Consider the following 27,019-nt stretch of genomic DNA (forward strand, 5'->3'; position numbering starts at 1 on the left):
TAGATTACAAGATTGTTTTTGTGAAATTAAATGAGATAATGTCTGTGGAAAAATCTCGAACAAACAGGTACTTGATAATATGGTTTCTTTCTTTCTGAATACAATTAGCTAAAAAGTGGATATCTGACTATGGCTAAGGAGAATAGCCAAGATGAAGGGCAAGGGAGTCATAGAAAAGGTGGCCAGGGGCAGCCCTGGTGGTGCAGCGGTTTGGAGCTGCCTGCAGCCTGGGGTGTGATCCTGGAGACCCGGGATCGAGTTCCGTGTCAGGCTCCCTGCATGGAGCCTGCTTCTCCCTCTGCCTGTGTCTCTGCCTCTCTCTCTGTGTGTCTATGAATGAATAAATAAATAAAATCTTTAAAAAAAAAAAAAAGAAAAAAAAAGAAAAGGTGGCCAGGTAGTAATCTCTTTGTTTTTAGAAGGATAAAGATATTAGAAAACAAGATTCTTAAAGAATTTATTAAAACACTACATATATTTAAGAAATGAAGAGGAACAGTAGTAAAAATCTCAGTTTGCTTTAAGTGAAGCACTCTAGGGTCTGAGCAGTTCCCCCAGCTTATCCCTTGGAGACATCTCTGGACATCTGTCTCGCCCCTATTACCATTTCAAACAGTTGTGTGTAAACACCTATGTCAGAGCACAATTCGTTGTCACATTCTGCAGAAAGTGAACATCCTGCCCTCTTCCTTCTGGGCCTGAGTCAGGAGGTTCTAACTACCACAGTTCCTTTCCTGGAGAGTTTTGCGTTCTCTGTCTTTAGTAATAAGCCTCCTTCTTTTCACTGGAACACGTAATTGGCTAATCTTTACCTCAGGTGAAGAGAAGACAGGCTTCTGCAAACTCTTCCAAAAACAGCTGGGTTTAGTAAAAAAGGCAATTGTGCAAGCATTTGGAAATAAGCATTCTGGACTTTCTCCCTAGTTATCAGTTAACCAATTCTTGTGGCTGATTTGAGCTGCCTGCTAACCAGTGAGCCCAGTGAAGTGGTGGGAATAACATCCAGAAAGTGGGTTGAAGGAGAAACCGAAGTATTTTGGCTCCATACCTTCTCTGGGCCCACATTTCCTGAAGTCATCACGCCTGCAGCAGAGGGAAAATGGCCGAGTTAAAGGTAAGAAACTCTCTGCTAAGTTTGCTGTGGATTCTTCAGCCAAAACATGGAAGCTTCTGAGAATTCCAGAGTGTCACAATCAGAGAGGACTTAGCAAGGCCCTGTTCCAAACCCCTGTGTTCTAGAGGCTTCGCCATGTCTGCAGGCATAGCTGGGGCTGGGGCTGGGGGGTTGCAGGAGAGGTGATGAAGAAAAGAGATGAAGCCTTCATTGTCTATCTCTTGCTTTTGTTCATTTGAAATATTGTCTTGGTAATGCGTAGACATCGTAAGAGCTCCCCTCCACCATGGGCAGACACATTTCTCACTGTCTGCTTCTCAGCCCCAATGCCCTGCCATCTTCCTGTTGCTGCAGCTTCCTGGACTGCCTCCAGCCAACCAATTAGATTTGCTTAAAATATTCAGTTATTTTGAGGATCCACAATCAGCCCTTGGCCAGTAGAAGCCCTAGCACTTCCTCTAGGAAATAATTCCTTTTAATGATTTAATGTGCAATTGAAAAGTATGTGTGGGTTATGTGCTATTAATGAATTAACTCATATTGTAATCCTCAAAATAAATCTGGACTGTAGGCAGTCTTGTTTCTACTTAACCAATAAGGGAAGGAAAGTTTGGAGAGATTAAGTGACTTTCCCAAGGTCACTGCTTATAGATGATAGAGACTGGATCAGAAGCTGGTTTGTCTGAATCTAGATCCCAGTTTCCAAAAGGAGCCTTATCGGCATCTAATGAACTTGTGTCTTAAGTCCAGGTAAAGGGACTCAAATCACACCTACTGTGTCTCAAATCACACCTACTGTCCAGCCTGGGCTTGGAACAGTGCCCAACACATGCATGTGGAATTGATTAGAACTGCCCAGAACTTAGACTCAAGCCAGGAGGGCCACACTGTAGGCTTCTTTCAGGATACATAGTTTGAGCGCTTCCCTAATGCCTTTCAACTGATAGGAGTTTGAAGAATCAAACATCTCCCTAGCTGATAGGGATCCTGAAAACACTCAGCACTGAGGTAAATGAATTTATCTTAATGCCTGACTAAGAGAAAGGCTGCAAAAGAACTGTCATTTGTTGATTCAGCAAATATTGTGTGTTAGTACTGATGCCACAGATTAATATTGGAAAGGAACTAAGTCTGGGCTAGGTAGAGTCAAGAGAAACTTCTTGAAGAAGGCTGTTCCTGAGCTAAATCATAAGAGATTAGTAGAAACTGGCTAAGTGAAAAGAGTTGGGAGGCAGAGAAAACAGTGAGTACAAAGTCACAGCACATGCAGATAGCCCAGAACGTTCTGGGAGCCAAGAGAGTTTCAGCTAAATTTGAGATGCTGTAGGGACAGCTAAGTTGAGATACTCAGGATGCAGTGTGATGTATGGATCTGGATCTCAGGGGAGTGGGGAGGGCCAAGAGAATAGATACTAGAGCATGTCATCATATCAATGGTTGTAGCTGAAGTCTTGGAAGAAGGAGAGTCCATAAAAACTGTTTCCTGATGAAAATCCTATGAGGGAGTTCAGCAGAGGTTGGAAACATCCTTACCATTTATAAATAAATTATATCTAAAATCCTATCCTGCTGAAATTTTTAGCAACTTATTATGCATAGCACCAGCAGACCAATGTAAATTGCATGCTGGTCTTTGTTCTCAATTTCAAAGGCTTTCTTCCCTGCCTGCTGTCTAATCTCCACAAGCAAAGGTTAGCTCTAGAGATCAGGAATCCAAACACGGAGAGCCAGATTGCATCATTCTGATCAATAAACATTATATAAGTCAAAAAATACACTTCTCAGCTTTTATTTCTTCATTTTAATGGATATAGCAACACAAAGCCTCAAATGAAATCACATTTACATAAAAGCAGCCCAACTCGGGGAAGAAAATTCAAAAGATAAAATAATAAAATTAATTTTCAAATCCACGACCCCCTGTTCTTAAGTTGCTTCACTTCTACAAATCTTGATTTCCTCATTTCAAAAACGAGGAGCTGTTTAATATCCAGACTTTGCCCCCACTCAAAATATTTTGATTCACTAGGTCCAAGTAAGTCTGTGTTTAACAAATTTCTGGGAGTGATTCTATTAGCTAAAGATGGGACCCACTAATTTTGTCATTTTGTTTCCTGTTTCTGCTGTAACAAATGATCACAAATTTAGTGACTCAAAACCACACATATTTATTCTCTTACAGTTCTAGGAGTCAGAACTGTGAAATCAGTTTCATGGGCCTAAAATCAAGCATCCCCAGGCTGCCTGTATTCTGTGACTGAGGCTCCTTCTCCAACTGCGAGTTGCACCACTCTAGCCTCTGCTCCAGTCATGACACTGCCTCTTCCTCTTCTGTAATCAGATCTCCTTCTACTTTCCTCGACTAAGGACACTTGTGATTACATTTAGGGTGTACCCACATGATCCAGGGTAACTCCTCATCTCAAGATTCTTACATCACTCACATCTGCAAGGTCTCTCTGAGTATATGAAGTAACACAAGTCCCAGGGCTTCCGACAGAGATATCTTTGAGGGTCATTTATTCAGCCTCCCACAATGACCTGCAAGCTCCCAACAATCTCTGTTGTCTGTTCCCAACACAGTTCATTGGAAATGCTGGACTCTTTCCACAGGAACAAGGTAGCTCTAGTTGCATCTCTACCCTGACTTCTCTCTCTTTCCTTTAAGCTCAGTAAAAGGCATTGAGGTGCACCATCTGCTCATCCCATCAGGGTGTTACCCACAATCAGAGTCAGGAGAAAGCATGTCATAAACCTACTCTGACACACAGAGCACATGCTGGGAACCAGGGGAGGATTAAAAAGCTGTGTACTAGGCAGTTGCCAGACCCCCAATGGCACTGAAGTTGCATGGAGCCCCATGATTTGTCCTTTCATTTAGAAAAGATTCATACTATTCTCTTGGGAAAAAAGTGAAATCATATTTTTATGCTGGGTCCAGCTATTCAGAAACCTGGACTGAAGAAAACATACAAACTCATTTGTTTAATATTAGATTTTCTTTCCTTCTTGCATAAGGTGTATTTGTACATAGCCACTGAACCAGGTGCCATTGAACACTTGGATTTTCACAGCTGATATAAGCAGAGTCCAGATCCTGCCCTTGAGCTCAGCACCTTGGGAAAGCAGCTGCAGAGTACTGCTTCCTCAAGTCAGATACCTTCAGCAGTAGGGGACATGGCATTTGAAAGCTCTAATAAACTCATCTGTAATTCTTCCCTCCGAGGATTAGGAAAACCGACTCACTGGAGAGTGAGTCAGCATTTTCCGCCTCCTCTTCAGCCAATGCACCACAGCTAAGATGCAGAAACCGGCTCAGAACTCACACCTCTCTCAGAGCTGGGTGGCTCCCTTCCAAGTCACCAGCTGTTCTTTCTACTTTCTTTTCTATTTTTTAAAGTAGCCAGAAACAAATGCTTCAGAACTACCTATACTAAGTCTCCTTTCCCTTGTCCCAAAAAATATATACAACCCTGCGTTCTTGTTCTGAGACCAGCAGCAGTGAAGAATGGGGAAGGTTAGTAAGTAAACCCACCCATGCCTAGAGAAGGTTCCGCTGTCTAGTTGGAGCCCTCCAACTTCCCTGCCTCCCTTGCAGAGAGAAACAATGCGGCAGTTGAACAGAGTAAAGGCCCTGTAATGCTCAGTGACTTCAGCCACAGATTGATCTGAAGGTCCATTCCACAGAACTGAAGATAATTTGAGGTTGTTAACCATTTCTCAGCACTTCAAATTCAATCCTTGGATTGAATCCCTGACAGTGAGCGTGAGATCCATTCTGAGAAGAAAATTTTATCTAGTGGAGAGCCAGAGTGCTGGTTCCCAAAGAAATCAGTCCAAACTGCCTGCTGCTGCTGCTGTTAACCTATCTGTGTTTAATAGGATTCATTTTCTCTTAGTGCTCATAGATCTTCAAAAATATATTTTTAAAAATTGTGTCTGGAGGCAAAAAGAATAATTTCACTTCCATTGCTTTCTAAGTCATAACATTTCACATTTTATATTTCTTCCAAATATAGCAGTTACCGGCCTGATCATTGCTTACACATCCGGGCATATAGCATTTAGCTCATCCTTCTCCATGCTGCTGGGGAACTCTGGAGGGCTTACCCTCCACCCACTTACATCCTTCTTATATCTCTTAAAGACAAGTGCTCAGATGGTGGTGTTTCACTCACTGAGCAAGGCTGCACTTGCACTATCCTAGGCTAAAATTAAGTGTATTCATTAGGAACAATGATGGGAAGAAAATGGACATTTTTTTATATTTAAATTAGAGAAAAGTGGGTTATGATCCCACTTCTAGCAGCATACATACACTCAGGATAGGCTCTAAATGAAAGGCTAAATCAATCTATTGAGTATCTTCTGGCAAACCAGACACAGAGCAATAGAGGTAAACAAGACTGCCATAGTCACAGATTCCATGGGGCTTATCTGCTAGCAGAGAAATCAGATAGATGCCATTGTACCATTGGGGACAGACTGGTTTGGCACTTCTCTTGAAAGCCTCTCATATCTTCAAACTTCATTTTCACGTATCCACAAAAATACAGATACATACATAAGTGTTCCATAGGTGAACCAGATAACGTAGGTTTCTGACTGCAGCAATATTAGTTTGGAGAACTTTTGCTTATGTGTTTGCTGTAGATTGGATCCACATGCTTCTTTATGGTTGCTTGTTTCAGAGTATGGAGGGGAATGGAGCTCCATGTTCAGGAAGGTTGCCCAGCAAGTTCCTATGAATTTGGAGTTGAGGTGATGCCTGAGTTATCTCTTTTCTCCAGAACTCCCTGGTGGAAGAAGAATTAAAGAACCTGTCCTTGGAGTAAAATCATTAAGAACGAGCCCATAAATCAACTAAGTACAGATAAGGGTGGAAAGTCTATACTATATCTAACAGTCTTCTCCCAATTAATTGGTGGTCTTTAAAATTCACACAGAGTGTATTTCCTTTCCTGAATGGCCTACATGCTACAACACAGCAAACATATTACATATGGACATCATACACAAGCACATGTCCATATAGAAATTCTTACCTTCATTAGACTATCAATGTTGTGAAATGCTCTTTAAATCCTGTTAATGATACCCTTTGTGTCTTTGTCATATGCAGTACATCCCCGGATTTGGGAATGAGTGTGCCTCAGAGGACCCTCGCTGCCCAGGTGCCCTGCCAGAAGGACAGGTATGAATGACTAGAATATTAGCTCAGAGAACTCTGAATTGTAGGAACAAATAATCAGCCCTCAGGCCAAATCACTTCCACCCACCATTGTTCCTGGGAATTGTCTAGAAGTTTTACAAATCTTGAAGATAATTAGGATATAGAACAATGGCAATACAAAGATTAAAGTGGGACAGTGGTCACCTATAGCAAAGCACCCTATCTGAGATAGTAAAACTAACTATAGGAACTTTCAGGAGGATCCCTAGGCTCAAGGTTAAGAGGACTTCCTTGTAGTTCCCTTGAACAGCATAAGATGTGAGAGTGATCAGAAAATAGCCAGTCCTAAAAATGTATTCACAAAGATGTTTACACTAGTGTCGGTTACAATAGCAAAAATATGGCAACAAAAATTTTTTCAAAAAATTTAAAGAATATTTCATGGCATGGCAAAATGCTCACAATATAATATTTCCCCTTTCAAGAAAAAGTCATGATCATTATAGGACTACACACATCATCCTTCACTGGATCCCCATTTTGGAGAATAAGATTGAAAGGAAATACCCAGTATATCAACATGGGGTTACTTCTGGATGGTGAGATACTGGGTTGTATTTTATAAATGCTCTACATTCTGCATGTATTGCTTTTCTAATCAGGGGGGAAATCACCTAAACAGGTGCTACAAAAAGTATGTGTGGGTTGGGGATGGTCATGTGCAGTGCCCCAGAGCATCCCCATCCAGGACAGAATTCCCCACACTAAATTGCTTGGTGGGAAGGTGGGATGCTTTTCTGATTGAAGTGATGTTGTTTATTGCCTCCCCCCCTTTTTTCAGAACAATCCTCAAGTCTGCCCTTACAATCTGTATGCTGAACAGCTCTCAGGATCGGCTTTCACTTGTCCACGGAGCACAAATAAGAGAAGGTACAGGATTAGGTTAATTCTGACCTGCAGACTGTAGGATTTATGACTAGTACTTAGTGCTGGCTCCTACAGCCTTCCACGGCTGCCCAAGATTCTGCTTTCTCAGGCTGTGCTCTGTGTAATAGTCAGGGGTTGGGCCTCATCTCCAGCTGAGATGTGGAAGTGACTAATGGAAGAAAGGAAGAAATATCTGCACAGGGTCTGGAAAGCACACATGTCCAACTCCATTTACAAATTCTCACTTTTATTCAGAAGAAAATGTCCCCAATAAACTGGCTTTCCCCTAAGGGTCATCCAGTTGGGTTTTCAATTTTGGTTTACTTGGGTTTTTTTGGTTTTGTTTTGTTTTTTAAATAACAGTTAACTCAAAATTACAGATGATTCATTATACCTTCTTCAGAAGATAGAAGTATTACGAAGTATTAGGTTCTTTGCATGAAAATATTGGATAACTAAGCTTGGGCAGTTGAACAGTCATGAATTATGGCCCCTTGTGGTTTGAATTAATAAGGTTTTACTCTTTGGAATTTGCCTTTGCTGGAAACCAGCACATTCATTAGCACCATGTATCATGTTCCATGTTTGCTGTAATCTCACAACCCAGGTCAATGAACTTACTCCTTTGATTGACTCCCATGGGATAGGTTGAACACAATAGATGTGTGGTTTGGGGAGGCAGTAAGTGCTGTGACTTAAACAAGTAGTGTGGAACTATAGGAATATCAGGCTAGGGCCTCTGTGAAGAGGGCTGCTCCTAATAGTGGAGACCTGAGAGAGAGAGCAGTTGATCTGATACTGCTTAGTGAGACAGACCGGGTTTACTGCCACAGACTCCTCCTGAGAAGCAAGTAAGATAACAAGTACAACACCACAATGGACCACACAAATGATTAGCTGTTTTCTTTAGCAGCTAATTATGCCCACTCTGGAAGAAGATCCCCTGAGTTTAAATCCTGTCTCCTTCTCTCTTCAGCTGTGTGACCTTGGGCAAGTCATCTACCTTCTCAGAGTTTCTGGTTCCTCATTTGTAAAAGAGATAATGATAGTATCTATTTCATAGTTGTAGTGAGGATTAAAGGAAAGAATGCCTATAAAGTACTTAGCACATTGCCTGGCACATGGTAACAATTTTTCCAATCATCATTATTGTTACCATAGCAGAGTTTCTCTCTCCAGTACAGGGTACCCCTTAGGAGGCTGTCAGAGAACTGAATGTGAGCTATGGCAAGTATTATGCTTCCATGTCCATATCAATATTGCTTTTCTCTTGATAACTATGTGCATGGAGGGAAGAAAAGATAGTTTCTCATACTTGCCAAAATCTAGGGTTAATTCTATTGCTCTTTAATCATCTCTTGCTCTCTCTTTTTCTGAAATCCCAAATAGTCCAGGTAAGGTAAGCACACTGACAATTCCTGTCCATTCTAATTTATGACAACCTAGCCTCCATGACTATATTCTTGACTTTATGGCCCATTCACTAATGGGACACCTGGGCTCCAGATTCTGCTGCCTACCCCCATTATTCAGTGATATCTTCAGCCAGCAGGAGCTTAACTCTGTTCCAGGAGGCTGAAAAGGAGCTGTTGGCATTTCATTAAGAAGCTGGCACAAGTCCTTGAATCAGAATTAAATCTCTGTCCAGGGCAATGTAGTGCTGCCTAGGGAGGTTTATAAACAGCTAAAAAATAAGGGACACTAGGCATGGCTCACCCATCTGTTTAGAACTCTCCAAAAGTATCCACAGTAATTTTGTGAAAATGCTCAAAATTCCAAGGAAAGAAAGAACCAGTTCCATCCATAGGTGAGCAAGCCTGGAATTCTTAAAGTGAGTCACCACTCATTTAAACCACAGAATAGAGGGCTCTCACAAAACTATCAGAGATTATACCTACCAAGGGTTAATTTTTATCAGATTAGTTAGCTGATCCCTTTGTACTGAGAGGGAAGAGTCAAGATAGGGAATGTGGAAAATTTGGACCATCATAAAAACCCAGATGATTATCTGGGATTATCAACTCATATCTAGTAAGTGAGCACCTACTGTGAGGGGGGCATTCTAGATACTAAGCTGAATCCTTGCAACAATCCTAGGAGATAAGGATGAGAAACAAGGATCAGGAAATTTTTGTAACTTGCCCAGGGTCACACAGTTACTTCTAAGGTACACATACATGTCCTTAACTCCATATACTACTGGAAGCTGCAGAGGCTTAGTTTATTCATAGCCTGAAGTCCAAGGTCTGAGGTCACATCATTTAGAACTGGAGGAATCAATTGGAAACTGGACAAATCTAGCCCTTTTATCTCCCAAAGGGTTCAGTGCGGGGCCAGACAGAACGATTTGGAGTACACTGTCCTGGGGCTTAAGTGGCCAGAGCCTATTCAAGCAGGTCTGGTCTTCCATTGTCAGAGGTAGTACTCCTTGTCATTCTGTACGCTGTCAGAGTAATGGCCTCTAAAAGGACTTGAGTCCCTCTTAGCAAATTTCAGTGTTCCTCTCAACTTCTGGATAGTTCTCTTGATGTCCTTCAGGACTCCTGCATCAGAGAAGCCTGAGGTCTGGGTCCTGGCAGAGATCTCTGGCTTAAGCCTTGCCATATACAGATAATAAAACTTGAAGGAAGAAAGGAAGGAAGGAAAAAAGAAAACCAAGTTACAGATATACTTAACTATAAGACTATATGGACATATCGTCTTACAATTTTGGAGTACAGAGTGTTAATTTCCTAAACCTCTTATAAATTAATATCAAAAAAGACAAATAACCCAATAGAAAAACAGTAAAGGACCTGTGCAAGTAATTCATAGAAAAATTACAAGGGACCAATAAACATACGGCTCCTCGACCTTACTCATAATGAAGGAAATACAGAATAAAAATGAGATATTATTTTTTATCTCTAAAGCCAAAATTATGTTTAATAATACCCCATATATGTGAAGATGTGAGCCATTAGGCACTCTCACACATTATTGTTGTGAGAATAAAGTGGTACTGTGATTTGGCAATTCTGTTTATACATACACTGGTGACATCTGAGAGAATATACAAGAATATGGTTAAGCTCTGATGTTTCTAATAATTGGCCCTGAAGAAACTGGAAGAGAAATTGGAGAAGCCATTTACCCTTAGGGACTTTTGAATTACTTAAATTATTTCTACCACCAGCGTGTATTACTTTTATATTTTTTTAATTACATTTCAAAAAACTACCCATATTCTTTCAATCTACGTAAGGAGTCGTTGTCCTCACATTCCAAAGCAAAAATTAGTATCCAATGATGTATATATACTAATGTTTTTCTATGGATTTTCCTGTACAGATATCCTTCAAGGTACTTCCCCTTCCTTTATAATTGTCTTTGGGAAAAACAATTCTTCATTTTTTTGTCAGAATGGGAACCACCAAGAGCCAGAGCCTCAATTTGAAGAGTGATGGGTAGAGTGGAAAGGTGGGAAGAGGCCAGGGCTATGGGCAGCAGTGGCTATTAGGAAGTGATGCTGTGTCATTGTTGCTCACATTAAAGCCCACAGATCGTTGTTGACTTGAGCATCTTCCTGATGGTACTTCCTGAGCCAGTCTGCGTATCTCTCATAACATCACCCAAAACAAAGCTTACTTGTCCTTGTTTTCCCCCAGTTGGCTGTATAGAATTCTACCTTCAGTTTGTCACAAGCCCTTTGAATCCATCGACCAAGGCCATGTCACTCACAACTGGGATGAAGTTGATCCTGACCCTAACCAGGTAAACTGATCCTGTGAATTGGAACATACCATGCACCCAAAGCCTTGAATATAAATATTTAAGGCAAACCTGGGTCTTTGAGAAATTAGATATTTAAAAAAAAATAAATGCTAATATATGTCTGGTTTTTTGCTCATACTTGGGTGGGAATTTTGGAATTGTGCGTATGTGTGAGTGTGTGTGTGTTTATATACTCTGCTTTCAGTAATGAGACCAAATACTATAGTGGACTGAGCTCTGTTTTTGTTTTTATACCTTCGAGAATTCCAGTATATTCCTTTTGTCTCTAAACTTAGGTACATGCCACTGATAACAGGTATATAATGCAGGAAGTTAAGCAGACCTGGGTTTGTATCCCTGCTCCTTTACTTACCCTCTGGGTCTCTGAGCCCCAGTGTAAACTGGGGTGATCACAACATCTGCCATGCAGTGATGTTGTAAAGATTACATGAGAGAACAGGTGTGACCATGCTTCACACAGTGCCTGGCACACAGGAGGCAAGATTCATAACTTTGATACAACCATTTTGATATATTCACTTAAGGGCAGCATCATAAAATCAAGTATAAAATCTCAAATTTCATATTCAAGTAAATTTGTGTTTCCATTTTATGTTTTTAAAAGATGTTATTTATTTATCTGAAAGACAGAAAGAAGGCACAAGCAGGGAGAGGGACACAGACACAGGGAGGGAGAGAGAGAGAGAAGCAGACTCCCCGCTAAGCAGGAAGCCAGAGGCAGGGCTGGATCCCAGGACTCTGGAATCATGACCTGAGTCCAAGGCAGATGCTCAACTGACTGAGCCACCCATTTGCCCTTGTTCTGTCACTTTTTTTTTTTAATTTTGAGGTCCCTATCTAATAGGTCCCTATCTATAGGTCAAATATACAACTTCATTTCAGCCTTCCCTGGGAATCACTGGTTTTAAACAATGCCAAAGTAGAAGTAGAGGTTGGGCCTTTCTGGTTGGTCCTCCCTCACTGGATAATGTTGAGATGTCCACTGTTCTGCTGCTATCATGCAGAGGCTTGGGCATGGAATCATCTACAAGTCCACTTCTGGTTCTCTTGTCCTGGATATGCCACACAACTATTCCCTCCTTCTAAGAATTGCCAAGTACAGGTTCAAGAGTCTCCTTTGTAGGGATGCCTGGGTCGCTCAGTGGTTGAGCATCTGCCTTTGGCACAGGGCATGATCCTGGAGTCCCAGGATCGAGTCCCTCATCGGCCTCCCTGCATGGAACCTGCTTCTCCCTCTGCCTGTGTCTCTGCCCCTCTCTCCTCTGTGTGTCTCTCATGAATAAATAAATAAAATCTTTTTTAAAAAAAAGTCTCCTTTGTATTCAAAGTCCACACAGATCCATCAGCCCTATCATTTCTCCCTCTCTCTCTCTCTCTCTCTCTCTTTCTCTCTCTCTCTCATTCTCTCCTTCCCACAGCCCAAGGAAATCTGATGCCTCCCTTTGGTTTACCAAGACATTATGTCTATACCTACAAATCCCCTTCCCCTAAATACTTAGACTTTTTTGTAGAACAAAAGCCAGAATAATCATAGTCACTTTTGGTTTCCTGATCTGCTCTATCTCTTCCTAATTATGGAAATCTCAGGGAACTGAGTACCTGTTTGAATGCAACTTATTCCTCTCCAACAAGGACAGATAGGAGACATTCAGAGTGAAAAACAAACTGTGAGTTAACAACTTAAAATGTAGCCATCTCAGCCATTTCAAAACCAAGATATATTGTCTAATTCTCCCTGTTCACCACTGCTCTATTTTTACCTCTCAGCATAAAGGAAAAGGTTAGTCTCTGCTCCAGCCCCCAGCCCTGCAGGGACCATCTTCTACCAAGACCCAAAGCCGGGCTTTCCACTCCTGCCTGTTTCCCCTTCCTCCAGTCAAGACTTTTGTGCAGAACACAGTTTGCACAACCAACCTGGGCACCTTATCTTCATCTGGTCCTTGGGTCTCACCCGGCCTCCTAATCCAGTCCCATCTGACCACTTTCTCTCCCAACCCTCAGGTTAAGAATGCATCTGGCAGACCATCCTCATTTAACCATCTAGTTGCCCATTCAGCTCATAAAGGGCCATAAATCATTCTAGCCAAAGTCACTGCTCATTCTCTGGGAATCTGCTGGATTTCTCAGTGGGTTACGTCTCAAATTCACTAATTTCTCTCTTAGAGTTACCATGGTTGTGCTTGTTTGTTTTTGACCAATAAATAGACCAGACTGCTTAATAATAGGACTCTATCTTCTGTTAGGTAGGTCTCTATCATCTACCTGTACTTTGATAGGATTCCTGGTCAGGCTAAATAAATTAAGCATTTAATATACACTAGTTTTGGAAGGTTGAGAGGGTATTTGAGCCACAAGAAGTTTCTCTATTCTTTCCTTAAGGCAGCCTAAGGGAATACATCCAATTAAGTTTCTGATAGTTCTCTCAAGTGGAGCCAAATCTCAAATTATACAAAGGAATAGGGTGGTTCTACAATCCAATCAGCAAGTAAGACAAAAATTAAGTACAAACAAAATTATCTCTGAAAAATCCCTTGAATCACCTGCAAATTATAGGATACATGGTTTTGCATATGCCACCCTATATAGTAATTCTTATGTACACTGTATTTGAGAACTGACTATGCTAAATTGAACTAAACTAAATGAAGGATTATAAGGAAGGGTCATAAGCAAATGTTCAGGAATTCAAATCATGGAGCCTTTACAACAACTATTAAATAACTAGTGGTAAATAAGGCAGAGTGGGAAGTTTCAGTACCCCTGCCTGCTCATATCATCCACACCAGTCCTCAGAGCTTCTAGAACCTTAATGTATCTTCATAGATATGTTTATGGACATGTGGTCAACAGTGGAACCATGCTTATTTTATAGAATTTCTTTGGTCTGGGGGTTAGGTTTTAAGTCTAACCTTTAAGGAAAAATATGGTGTGATGTGAGTCTACTGTGAGTAGGATATGTAGCATGCTCAGTAATATCCTTTTATTACATGCTATTATTATTTCTAGGAATATTGATACATTTTATTTAACAAGAATATAGCCCCTTTATAGTGTTTATTTTGTAGTACAGGTGGCTTATCCATGGAAGCTAACCTCACTCCAACAGAATTTTTCTGGCTTTGTCTTATTTAAAGTAATACATAATTATAAAAACTCAAATGATATAGAAATTAACAGGAGAAAATGGAAATCTCTCATCATAGGTGAGAGTCAAGTGTACCATTTTTGCATACCATTTTGCGTATTGCTTCATAACTAGTTAACATACATTTTGAGAGGCAAGTCTGAGGCAACTGCATTAAAAAGCCTGTGTTAATGTAGAAGCATCAAAAGAGCTGCATCAAGTTTCTGCCTGCTTTCTAGTAGATACTCAATATGCATTTATTTTCTCTGCCTCCCTGTGTTTTCCCATTCTAGCCTTCCTTTGCACTCCTCCTTGAACTTGTTACCTTTCTTCTGTTTTGAATTCCTTCAAACACATTCAATATGATGGCCACCAAATGAATTTCTTCTCTAGTGTCTCCCTTTTTTCCATTTATGACCTTGGTTCACACGCATTGGAACAGCTGTGCTCCAGAACAGTGCCTCTGTGAGCAACAGCTCTGATAAGGTAGTGGTTTCTCATCCTCTTGTTCTGTGACTTACATCCCCTGCCATCCTGCCGCCTTTGCCCCAAGACACACATCCTGGCTGTTCCTGTTACCTCTATCCTTTTGTCTTTTCATTTACACCTTCTTGACAAGTTAATATCTCTTTCCAATTTTATGCTTCATTAATAACCACAGCAATCTGCATTCATCACTTCTCCCCTCTCACAACCTCTTCCAAATATGGACACTAGACTGTCATCAAGAAAGTCTCAGAAAATTATATTTAGTTACCCATCTGACAGTCCTTCTCTGTTGAAGCCTGTACTGTAGGTATGTCTTCACCTGTCACAGACCAAAATAAATAATTCATCAGCTTCACCAGCTCCCCACATTAGTCATCTCTGGGAATTTTAAGACTTGAGAATTATCTAATGTTTCCTCCAAGATAGTATCATGGGATATGCTATCATCACTGTCATCTTTGATACTTTCCCGGGAAGATTGAGAACAATGTTCCCAAAACCTTTATTTCCTCCTAGTGTATATTTAATCAATTGTCTAAGAATTAATGCTCTTTTTGAGCATATTTAGATTCAGCCTGTGGACATAACAAGTTCATTCCAATAGTATTTCACATAAGAAAGATACTTATTTTTGTTCATCATATACCTTTCCTCTAACTTCTGGAATCACAGAATTTAACAAATAAATCTGCATCCAATTTACCTGTGATTTTGCAGATTTCAATTAGCATTCCTGAATCAGCATTCGTCTTTAAAGAACAGAATCCTTTTTTTTATTTTTTAAAGATTTTTATTTATTCATGAGATATATATATATATAGAGAGAGAAGCAGAGACACAGGCAGAGGGAGAAGCAGGCTCCATGCAGAGAGCCTGATGTGGGACTCGATCCCTGGACTCCAGATCACGCCCTGGGCCAGAGACAGGCGCTAAACCGCTGAGCCACCCAGGGATCCTGGGAGAAGAGAAGAGAAGAGAAGAGAAGAGAAGAGGAGAAGAGAAGAGAAGAGAAGAGAAGAGAAGAGAAGAGAAGAGAAGAGAAGAGAAGAGAAGAGAATCCTTTAAAGTGTATCTTTCTTATTACTACATCTCTAACCTTTCAACTTTTGGAAAGTCAGGCTCTGAGCCAGTTAAGCCTCAGCTGAGGGAATTACCTCTTAGTTCTCACCCAGTGTTATATGGGCGAATGATAAACACCTTACATCTAATTAAAGACCAAACCATAAAATTCCCTTTGCTTCCAGGACATTCAAACTACCAAAAATGCTTCCAAAAAATACCCCCTCCTAGTGGATTTGCTGTCTAATTTGTCAAACTATTCAGTTCCAAAATCCCTAAAAACCCCTCTCTCCAAAAATATCCTGAGTTTCCCACTTCCTTAAGCTTTTGACCATGTCTCTCCTATTCACACCAGATTTCTTGAGAAAGAAATCTAAACCCATTTTATCATCCCTACTCATCCCTTAACCCTTTAACAGTTCAGCCTGCCCAGGACACCCTATTGAAACTTGTCTTCTTTAAGCAATAATGCACTCCCCATCATTAATACATGTCTTTATTCAAAACTTACATAAAAGTGCCAATGCCCAATAATCCCACCAATGCAAAGCTAACCACTTCTAATGTTTTAGTTTCTTTCTTTCCAGTCTTAATTTTTTGTACATATATGTAAATAAATAAGATCTGGGGTCCCATGCAGCCAGAAACCAAAAGTAATTGAAAATAATTCCAATCTTCATTTGCTTCTCTTGAGAACATTAAAGAATACTCAATTCTTTAATTGACCATTTGGTAAACTCCTCAGTTCCCCTAGACTTCAGTCCTCTCACACCCACACAGCTCATCTTCCCCAAGCTCCTCAGCCCTGCCTCTGGATCACAGTATGCCCCCTCCTCCTCTTTTCTGCCCCTAGAGAATGAGTGTACAGTGTAGGTCACCATCCCCTTTCCTAGGAGACTTACACATGAAACATGGATCTACATGGTGAGGCTGGAGTTCACAAGCTTGAGAGGAGTATGGATAGGCAAATCAGAATTTTCCAAAGGAGCAGGGAAGAGTAGAGGAAGGGCTGTGAATAATCATATATTAATGTTGTTTTAGACATTAGTTATACAAACAAACAAAAAAAAGCAGAAACAGATCCATAAATACAGGGAACTAACTGATGGTTGGCAGAGGGGAAGGGAGTGGGGATATGGGCAAAATGGGAAAAGAAGGGGAGGTACAGGCTCCCAGTTATGGAATGGGTAAGTCATGGGGAAAAAAGGCACAGCATGGGGAATATAGTCAGTGATAGCATTTTATGGTGACAGATGGTAGCTATACTTGTGGTGGGCATAGCATAATGTATAGGCTTGTCAAATCACTAAGTTGTACACCTGAAACTAGTGTAACACTGTGTGTCAACTATGCTTCAATTTAAAAAAATCAGTTACATTTATACTTATTGAAAATCATGCTGTAATAGCTTTACATTGTGGGTTTTTTTTTATTTAAACATATTTTGTGCCTTTTCCCATGTATAGGAAATTCCTTGAGTATAGGTAACTTTTAATGCAGCATTATAATCCAATATATGTTTATAAGATAATTCCTCTATTGTCAGATATTTAGAGTGTTTCCATTTTTACAATCCTAAGTCAATTGCTTCTCGGCCTTTTGGCTAAGATCAAGTGTACAATCATAAATCTTCCTGTGCAGGCTCCCAAGATAGGCAATCAAGAGCCCTAATTTATTATCATGTCTTCCAAACCCTCTCCTCACTTCCATGTGCCCTACTCATCAGCCATACTGAAATTTTTATCATTTCAGGGCAATACCCTAAGTATTCCTGCCTTAGCGCTTTATGCTCTTTCATCTACCTGGAATTTTCTCTTTTTCCCTCACAAGTCTTCACCCATCCAAATCCCACCCATAATTTAAGACTCATCTTAAATACCACTTTCTTCCTTGAGCCCTATCTATATTTCTCAGGGTATTTGAGAATTGAATCCATGTCTCCATTATCTTCATATGACCTGCTATGTTCAGCACATGCGTCCTTCCAAATAGTAGAACCACAAGTATTTGTTGAATTAACTCCCTGATAGCTCAGATCCAATCATCCTATAAACAGATTGCATTTTCCTAATCTGTTGTTTGCCAAAAATATTAGAGTGCGTGTTGAGCCCTTTTGGATAGCTTGCTGGTCTTTTTACAGTAAATCTTTATCAACTTCATTTCACTCCTTGGAAAGATGTTGGACTTTCTGAAAACCATAATATTTCATTGTGTGTATTTCTTATTTTCCATGTATACGAATGTTAAATATCCCCCTATGCCAGGACTTATTCCTGCAAGAACATTTCTCTTCCAAAGTCATTTCTACTTACCTATTTCCTTGTTTTCCTATCAGAAAGTGCCCACACTTCCAGGGTCTTCTGAAATAGATTCCCTGAGGTCAGAGACTGTCATATTAACCTCCAGCACCTAGCATAAAACTGGAGTTTTGAATTCATTCATTTGAATGGATTAATATAAGAGGCTTGAACAAAAATGCTGATAGCAAATGACCTTAGCAAGGGTTGGATCCCAGGAGTCAGATTGGGCCAGGGCAACTTAGCACTGAGTAGTAGTAGTAGTATATAGTAGAAGTAGTAGTAGTAATAGTAGTAGTAGTAGTAATAGTAAATAAATGTGTAGTAGATAAGGGTGAGACCAAGTATAAGACCATTAACAGGAGGCAAAGCCTGGGTTTAGAAGCCATACGGATCATGAATAATTTGGGAAGGAGATCAGGATAGGCTGAGATATAAGGGCTCAGGCTGTAGGTTACTAAGAGAGACTGGGAGAATCTTGGTATCTGTTCTTAGTAGAGAAAACTTCTCTAAACCATCATCAGTTCTTTCACTTCTAAAATAGAGATGATAATCATAGGCATTGCAGAAGGTTGTCATGAGAAATCAATGTCATCCAACAAATATTTATGGAGTGATTGAGTTCCATGCTGTATGCTAGATGCTGAGTCATGGTTGTAATGCTCTTAGTTTTACACTTAACGGCAAGGTCAAATGGGAATCCAGGTTTCTATTAATGAAAAAAATGCCATTTAAATCCCATGAAGGGTTATCTTTTTTTATAGCTTCATGAAAGACTTTTTTTTATTTTATTTTATTTTTTAATTTTTATGATAGTCACAGAGAGAGAGAGAGAGAGGCAGAGACATAGGCAGGGGGAGAAGCAGGCTCCATGCACCAGGAGCCCGACGTGGGATTCGATCCGGGGTCTCCAGGACCACGCCCTGGGCCAAAGGCAGGCGCTAAACCGCTGCGCCACCCAGGGATCCCTATTTGCCTCATTTATAGGCATGAAAAGGTAGTGACATATAATTTACCAAGTGTCATAGTAAATGGCAGAACTAATATTAGAACCTATATCTGTTTGACTCCTGCACTCTACTTCAAAAGCAAAATTGCATTGTATATTAACTAACTAAATTTTAACTTTAAAAAAGTCTTTCATGGGAACCCTGGGTGGCCACCCATAGAAATGAAGAGAATCACTCAAAGCCTGATTTATCTCCATATAACTCATGTTGGCTTTTCTCTTAAATTACTAGATTTGCTGAAAAATTCAACGAACCACTGTTTTATTTTATTCACACACACACACGTATACACATACCTTCCCAAGTCTGTACTAAAACTCACTGTAGTGGGTTTACCCTAGGCCTCTCCTAGCCATAGCTACTGCTTATAGTTGCTAACAAATTGTGATTATTCGGTATCTATAAGTTACTTCCAAATTCTTAGATAGATGGTATCAGCCTCTAATGATATGTATACCTCTAGACAGTCATTGTTGTTGAGAGTATCTAACTCAGCCAACTCATTCTAGTTGAATCCAGGGCAATTTTGGAGGGAATTTCATTAAATCAAAGAATAATAGTGTTGAAATGGATACTCAGATCATTCAGCCCAACTCCCAGTCTTCTGACTCTGGAAATACTGAGGCCAATTTTCTAATTTCCTCTTCATTCCTGAACATGCATTTTCAATCTTGACCATTAAATGTTGCCACTGATTCTCTGTTTTTCTCCTTTGGTAACCTTAAAAATTTTTTAATTCTAACTTTGCATTCCCTTGAAGATGCTTTTCAAATTATTTCTAACTACTTCATTTCTAGTAAGTAAAAGTTTATTTTCCAATAGAATTTGTAGGATACAGCTGCAAAAGTATGTGAAGCAATGTTAGAACTGGAAGGAGAAATTACAGTTAGAAACTTCAACATCTGTCTCTCAACAGTTGATAAAACAACTAGGCAGAAAAATCAGGATATAGAAGAACTGAGAGTTCTGCACATACATAAAGAATTGACTTACATCCTAGAAAAAAATCATTGGACTTTTAGAAACACTGTGGGCACCTGGGTGGCTTAGTCACTTAAACATCTGCCTTCGGCTCAGATCATGATCCCTAGGTCCTGGGATTGAGGCCTGGGTAGAGCTATTTGCTGAGTGGGGAGTCTGCTTCTGACTCTCCCTCTCCCTCTCCCCCTACTTGTTCTGTCTCTCTCTCAAATAAATAAATAAAATATTTTTTTAAATAAAGAAACATTTCCCAATTTACTATTGCCTGAATGTCACTAGATCACAAATAATCTCACAAATTTATGTTAGTCTTATTCTTTGAGATATTAGCAATCTTCTTAGTGCCTTGTATTTATTCATTCATTCAATCATTCCACAGAAATTTATTAATATCCTCTAAAATCAAGACATTGCATTGAGCACTACAATTGATTTCATTGTTTTTGAAATGTTTAATAGTTAAATTGTTTGGAGGGTTATTTAGCAATAATATAGAGTATGAATTTTAAAAACTTAAAAAAGTTATATGACTAAATCAACTAATAAGCATCATTTATCACTTTCAGAAGCTCTTCTCCAAAGAGAATTCTGAAATTATAGTTTCCTCCAGTATCCCATTGTTACATGTAAGAGAAAAATACAATCCAAAGAGAGAAAATTACTTGATTTGCCTGAGGTCATAGAATAAATGGAAACAGAGACAGTAGCAAGACCCAGATCTCCTTCCTGGCTCAGCCCAATGCACAGCCCCCTTAGGCTGGCCTTGGATCAGAGGGTTACTGTTCCACAGCATGCAATTAAGCTGAACATCTGGTTCATCTGGCTTTAGCAGAAGATGTTTCTACCCTCCACTTCATGGGTTCTTCCTGTTTATCATCTCCCCAAATCTCCCTCCTCACATTCAATAACGTATCACACCAAAGCTCCTGACACAAATCTCTCTCCTGAAGAGCAAAAGTTGGCTTCTTCTTGTGGGTACTGGATTTATCAGAACCAGCTTCGGTTTTTATTATCCTTCATAATACACTGAATATAGATTCTGTACAATCTGCTGCTATCAGACCCAGCAGAGAAATTACTTCTTTCTCTATACTATCTCCATCATCTGAAGGCTATTATTTTTGCATTAGAAAAAGGTTCTTTGGGATCCCTGGGTGGCGCAGCGGTTTGGCGCCTGCCTTTGGCCCAGGGCGCGATCCTGGAGACCCAGGATCGAATCCCACATCAGGCTCCCGGTGCATGGAGCCTGCTTCTCCCTCCGCCTGTGTCTCTGCCCCTCTCTCTCTCTCTGTAACTATCATAAATAAATAAAAAATTAAAAAAAAAAAAAAAAAAGAAAAAGGTTCTTCAGGACCACTGCCTCATCTAGTGTGTGGGCCCTATTGAAAGCATGCTCCCTACATCATCATGTAGGTGCCTGTCCACTTGACACCCCTGATATGCTATAGAAGATTGAAAAACTGACCAGCAAAAACAATCAAACCAACCTCTTAGCATCTCTTATTTAGTTTTTCCCACTCACAGGGACAAGCCTCTTCTTTGAGGGTCAGGATTTTATTTCTACCAACAACAGGTATTTCAATTTCAGAAAGATCTACAAACATATTGTCTCAATGCAACAAATAGATAGTGCTCCTCCTATTACTGGAATTTCTCCTTCCTTTCTTCCTTTCTTTTTTTTTTCTTTCCTTCTTTTTCTTAAAAAAAAAAAAGATTTGAGAGAGAGTGTGTGTGTGTGTGCATGGGGGAGGGGCAGAGGGAGAGGGAGAGGGGAAGCAGACTCCCTGCTGAGTGCAGAGGCCCAGCAGGAGTTGATCTTATGATCCTAAGATCATGACCTGAGTGGAAACCAAGAGATATTTAACCAACTGAGCCACTCATATGCTCCTTCTCCTTTCTTGCTCTCCTTTTTCTTGGGTTTGTAAATCTTTACACTTGTATTATTTAAATATCCTTGCTCTTTGGTAGCTAGCAAGTCACTGCCACATTTGACCAAAGATACAACAATTTAGTTGACTAATTAATTTGTTGATAGGTTGATTGAGAGGACTTTTCTGAACATGATGCTTGGTTCAGCAAATAAGAATCACAGAATCTGGCTAGGTGTGGTGATTCTTAAACTGTAGCTGCTCCATTTGTAGAACTTTTATAAAATAAATTTTTTATAAAATACTGAACAGATTCTGAGTTAATTTAGTCTTGGGTCTTAAAGTTCTTCTGGGCAACTGTCATGGGTAATCAGTTCAGAACCTCTGGATAGGTCTAAAAGGTTGCCCAGGCAACAATTGACCTGATGCTTAAATTCCTTCCATTGGGAAATCTGGAATGATGACTCTTCTCGGACCAAGACGCCAGGTAGCTTAGTCTTCCAGTCTTCCTAGGTATACAAACTCTGTGTGCTGCTACTGTAGAGAGAAGCAACATGTAGTGATTAATAGTAGACTAGAACTTGCTCTCATAAAGCTAGCAGTACTTAGCCATGGCCCTTCCTGATGTCAGGGGACTATCCTCCTAGATCAGTAGTTTTCAACCAGGGAAATTTTGTCCTCCAGAAGACATATGACAATGTCTGGAGACATTTTTGGTTGTTACAACTTGGGGGAGTGCTATTGGCATCTAGTGACTAGTGGTCAGGGATGCTGCTAAACATCCTACAGTGCACAGAACAGCCTCCCACAATGAGGAATTATCCAATGCAAAATGTCAATAGTGCCAAGGTTGAGAAACCTTTCCTAGATCCTTGCTCTCAGGTTCCCCTTCCTCCCAGGAAATATCATCTTTAATGAAATTAGTTCTAAACCTTTTCCTTCTTCTTCTTCTTTTTTTTTTTTTTCCTTCTTTTTTTTTTCCAGGGCTCGAACTCGTGACTCTGAGATCAAGACTCAGATGCTTAACCAACTGAGCCACCCAGGCAACCCTAAACGCTTTCTTTCTTTCTGAGGCAGGATTTCAGCAACATTTTTCAAATCAACATTTTACAACCTTTTTATGTAGTACCAGGATGAGAAAATCCTACTTCGCTTTTAAAAAATAAAGACTGCCACCTGACTGTGTATGTCAAGGAAGCAGAATAATAACCCCAGTGCCATCTTTCCCACTTACTGCTTCCTCTCCCTCTTGGCTGCCTTTCTGAAATACAAAATGAGCTGAGCCCCATGACCTAGCAGAGGCCCTGCCTTGCCTGCATCGAACAGGCGCTGCAGCCAGTGGAGCCAGCTGTTGGGGCACAGGCCACTCTGTGAGATGTCCTCAGGCTACTCAGTTTATCTGCTGCCAGCCTGGCTGGGTCAGGCCTGCTGCCAAGTTGATTAATAAGTGCTGGGACCTTACTTCTAGTAGGTCCCAGACATGCTGTTTTTTCTTCCCACTTCCTTAGATCATTTCATTATTAAAGATTGTTGTGATTTAAACTGAATTGTCAGGCAGCCTGGGGACAAACGTGGGGTTTGGTTAAAAAATTGAACCTGGTACTGCATTTACTAAATCCAACCTCAGTTTGGTGCTTTTTTTTTTCCTCTTAAAGAAATAATTCAAAACTCCCAAGGCTGGAAGTAGAAGTAGAACCTTCCCCTGCAGTGTCAGGAGCCCACACAGAGAGGCTGGCATGCCAGGAAAGGGAGCCGATTATAAATAGCATAAAAAGCAGCATCAGTCAAAACTCACTGATGTGCCTGAGCGAAATGTTAAAAGAAACAAACAGCTTCTGAAATAAGAAGCAATGATCTTTTTTTCACTTTTTTAATTTAAAAGTGCTAAGGAATGAAAACAATATAGATAGATTAGATAGATAGATAGATAAGATGATAGATTAAACACACACACACACACACACCAATACACACACAGAACCCAACTGAGATCCTTTAGGAAATAATGGGTAGTTATTAATTTTAAAATAACAAAATTACAAGGAGTTGGAGCCACACAGAAGAACAGCTATCCTTTTTCTGTGTAATCAATGCTATTTATTTAGAAAGCCGATGGTTTCTCCTTCTAAAAAAATTTTCCTGTATATGTAATTTTTTTTCTAGCTTCGATGGAAACCATTTGAAATTCCAAAAGCATCTCAGAAGAAGGTGGACTTTGTGAGTGTAAGTCAATACCATCCACACCTTCCTTCTGCTCTCCTTTCTCCCCCAGTGAGTGAGTGATTCAGCCATTTGCTGGCTGAATGCCAAGCGGAAGCAGACTTAGAGGCCGGCAGCAGAGACAGCACCACCTGCCTCTGCTTCCAGGGCTGGCCAAGGGATGTCTTACTTCCAGGCACCAAATGGCCCCTGACACCAAAGGGCACTGGTGAGCTATTTACAACATCTCTGACTGGCCAATGGAAATTGAGCATTTCCTTACCTCAGGTTTCTTTGTTTTTGGCTAGAACAGGGGTCCTTATCCTTTTTTCCCCTGGACTCCTTTTTATTTTTTTAAATTTTGTTAGTCACCATACAATACAATATTGGTTTCTGGAGTAGAGTTCGGTGACTCATTACTTGCATACAGCCCAGTGTTCAACACAAATGCCCTCTTTAACATCCTTCACTCGTCCAGCCCATCCCCTGCCCACCTCCCTCCATCAGCCCTCAATTTGGGTAACATATATGCTTCTAAATCACAAGATCTATGAAAATATCTAATAACTTTAGTTGATAGAAGTATGAGCATAAACAATATTCTGGAAAAGCGTAACAACTATAATGTGATCTAAAAATATGTGTGATCTCTATCAGTGAGCAGGTCACAGGTACTTCTAATACTTCTGTACTTTGTTGCTTACATTCATATTAATTGAAGGAAATGATACATTTCAGAGATTAGTGAAAATAAATATATAATTTTCTCTCTGTCCAACTTCATGAACTTCATGAAATAGACCCTTGGGCTAGAATAACATTAATTCAGGGTGACAGCTCAAGTTAACACAATGCTGATTAAAAGTTCTGCTCGGTAGTTATAGGTGTTGGGAGTATTGGAATACTTGAGCTCAGAGCAAACTGTATGTAGGGGAGAAAGAAAAGAGCTACAAGGCAGAGGGCCTCAAAGAAGCTAGTTTTGCAGACCAACCTCAGTCCATGACTTATTTAGGGAGAGTCCAGGTGCCCAGCCACAGGCCATATTGTTTGGATTATGCGGAATTCCTTATCTATATTTTAAGTGCCCCAAGCTCTGTGTAGAACCATCTAAATCGATCCCAAACTGGCAAACTGTGTTAAAATACAAAAAGAAATCCTCCACTCTGGGCGAATTATGCATATCTGAAGGAGCGGAGCTCTCTCCTTTCCATCTGCAGGTTTGGGGCTGAGGATTTTGAGAAGACCCATGTGTTAAGGTTTCTTCAACTGCAGATTATCAGCAGACGGGATTATCGTTGGTCAGAATGCTCCCACTTCCCTGTTGTGGAAAAATTAGGGCTGATCCCATATATAAGCACAGGGCTGCCTACCTGATAAGGTGCATGTAGCTAAGGGGCATTAGCTGGTCCCTCATGTGGCAACCTTCCTCCCTAGGCTTCCTAGGTGCCCGGTTTTACTTTTGAAAGAAACTCTCCTCTAGGCTCATCTTAAGCACCAAACTGATAAAATGCCAAGTAAGGTCATTTTAGCCATTGAGATAACCCAGATCTAGGGCCATGACTAACCACTAGAGAGAGCCACCACTTACCAAACAAAATCCACAAATCTTGGTCTGTCCAGAGCAGACTGGACCCCAAATGTCCACTTGTCCTGTGGAATAGAACCTTGCCTCATGGCTCTCCAGACCAGGAAGAGGGCCAGGCTCTTGGACGAGACTTACATACACCCTTCCTTCTCCTGCGGTCTCTCCCAGGGCCTGCATACCTTGTGTGGAGCTGGAGACATAAGGTCTAACAATGGACTTGCCATCCATATTTTTCTCTGCAACACCTCCATGGGGAACAGGTAAGCGGCTTGATGCTTGCACAGAACATCCTGATTTCCCAAGAGCTGTTGGCCAGAGAATGGAAGCTAGGTAGTTGTTTTATGTTACTGTTTTTTTTTTTCCCAGAGCAACACTGATACACATTTATTAATAAGTGAGCATTTCAATCATGACTGACTCCTAGAACATAAACAAGAATTTCACATGACAATGCAAATAGAAAAGAGATGGTGGGCACTGGGAAGCGGAAGTAGTCCAAGAGGCATTTTCACTTTAACCAGATTTGGGTCAGAATATCTCTAATTTCTTCAACTGAGTCCAAAGTCATACTGCATGAGCAGCCATTAAGGGCCACCAGTTGGTAGCGGGTCAAGCTGAGACTTTGGCTTCAGCTAATAACTGTGTAAGTTTGACATTCCTCAATAGAGGAGCTTACATATTGGATTTTTTTTAATCAGAAAAAATATGAAAATGGCATTCTGCCTTTCTTGGGGAAGCAAAATATCACAGTAGATTTGCGCATTATCACTGGAACCTGACTGTTCTATCCAAAACTCTATGCCACTCCTCCTGGCTGAGTAATCTTGGGCATTTAACTTCTCTGAGCCATGACAAGGCCCTGCAGATGTGTCTTTGGATCCAACCTCATATCATAACACCTCCTTCTTTTCACTCGAGCTGCACTAGTCTTCCTTCAGTTCTTTCAACCTGCCTCAGACCATTTGCATGTGCTGTTCTTTCTGCCTGAAATGTTTTCCCCACTCCCCAAACTCTTGCCTAGATAATTTCTTCAGTTTTCAGGCCAAATGTCCCTTCTTCAGGGAAGCCTCTGCTGACTCGTCACATTAGATCAAGTTCATTATTCCTTCATTCCCCTGAACTTGACTTTCATAGTGCCATTACAGTTTACGATGACAGAGTTCTGTAATTATTTGATTGCTATCTGACCTCCTACTAGACTCTAAGATGTCTGGGGACAGAGAAGGGGTCATTTTGCTCACCAGTTCATATCCAGCACTGAGCCTGGCACATGGTGGGTAGTAATCAATAATACATGAAGTGAATTCATTTGTCTGGACAGTGTTAAAATTAAAAATCACAGGAATTATTCTTTATGTTTTAGATGCTTTTACAATTCAGATGGGGACTTCTTGATTGGTAAGTTCTGAAGATTTCAGT

General features: G+C 40.4%; 1 protein-coding gene across 1 annotated transcript in view; it reads left to right on the forward strand.

Moving 5' to 3' along the window:
• The first annotated feature begins 925 nt into the window (after positions 1-925).
• Positions 926-27,019, forward strand: part of HGD (homogentisate 1,2-dioxygenase) — a 41,860-nt gene continuing 15,766 nt past the window's right edge. The window contains exons 1-7 of the mRNA XM_041757295.1: positions 926-1,114; positions 6,237-6,308; positions 7,129-7,217; positions 10,862-10,967; positions 23,980-24,039; positions 25,769-25,860; positions 26,964-26,998. Coding sequence (XP_041613229.1) covers positions 1,100-1,114; positions 6,237-6,308; positions 7,129-7,217; positions 10,862-10,967; positions 23,980-24,039; positions 25,769-25,860; positions 26,964-26,998 — 469 coding nt within the window. The 5' untranslated portion in view covers positions 926-1,099. The remainder of the gene's footprint in view (positions 1,115-6,236; positions 6,309-7,128; positions 7,218-10,861; positions 10,968-23,979; positions 24,040-25,768; positions 25,861-26,963; positions 26,999-27,019) is intronic.

The sequence above is a fragment of the Vulpes lagopus genome, chromosome 1, assembly GCF_018345385.1.
Source record: "Vulpes lagopus strain Blue_001 chromosome 1, ASM1834538v1, whole genome shotgun sequence".
In the NCBI taxonomy this organism is placed as follows: domain Eukaryota; kingdom Metazoa; phylum Chordata; class Mammalia; order Carnivora; family Canidae; genus Vulpes; species Vulpes lagopus.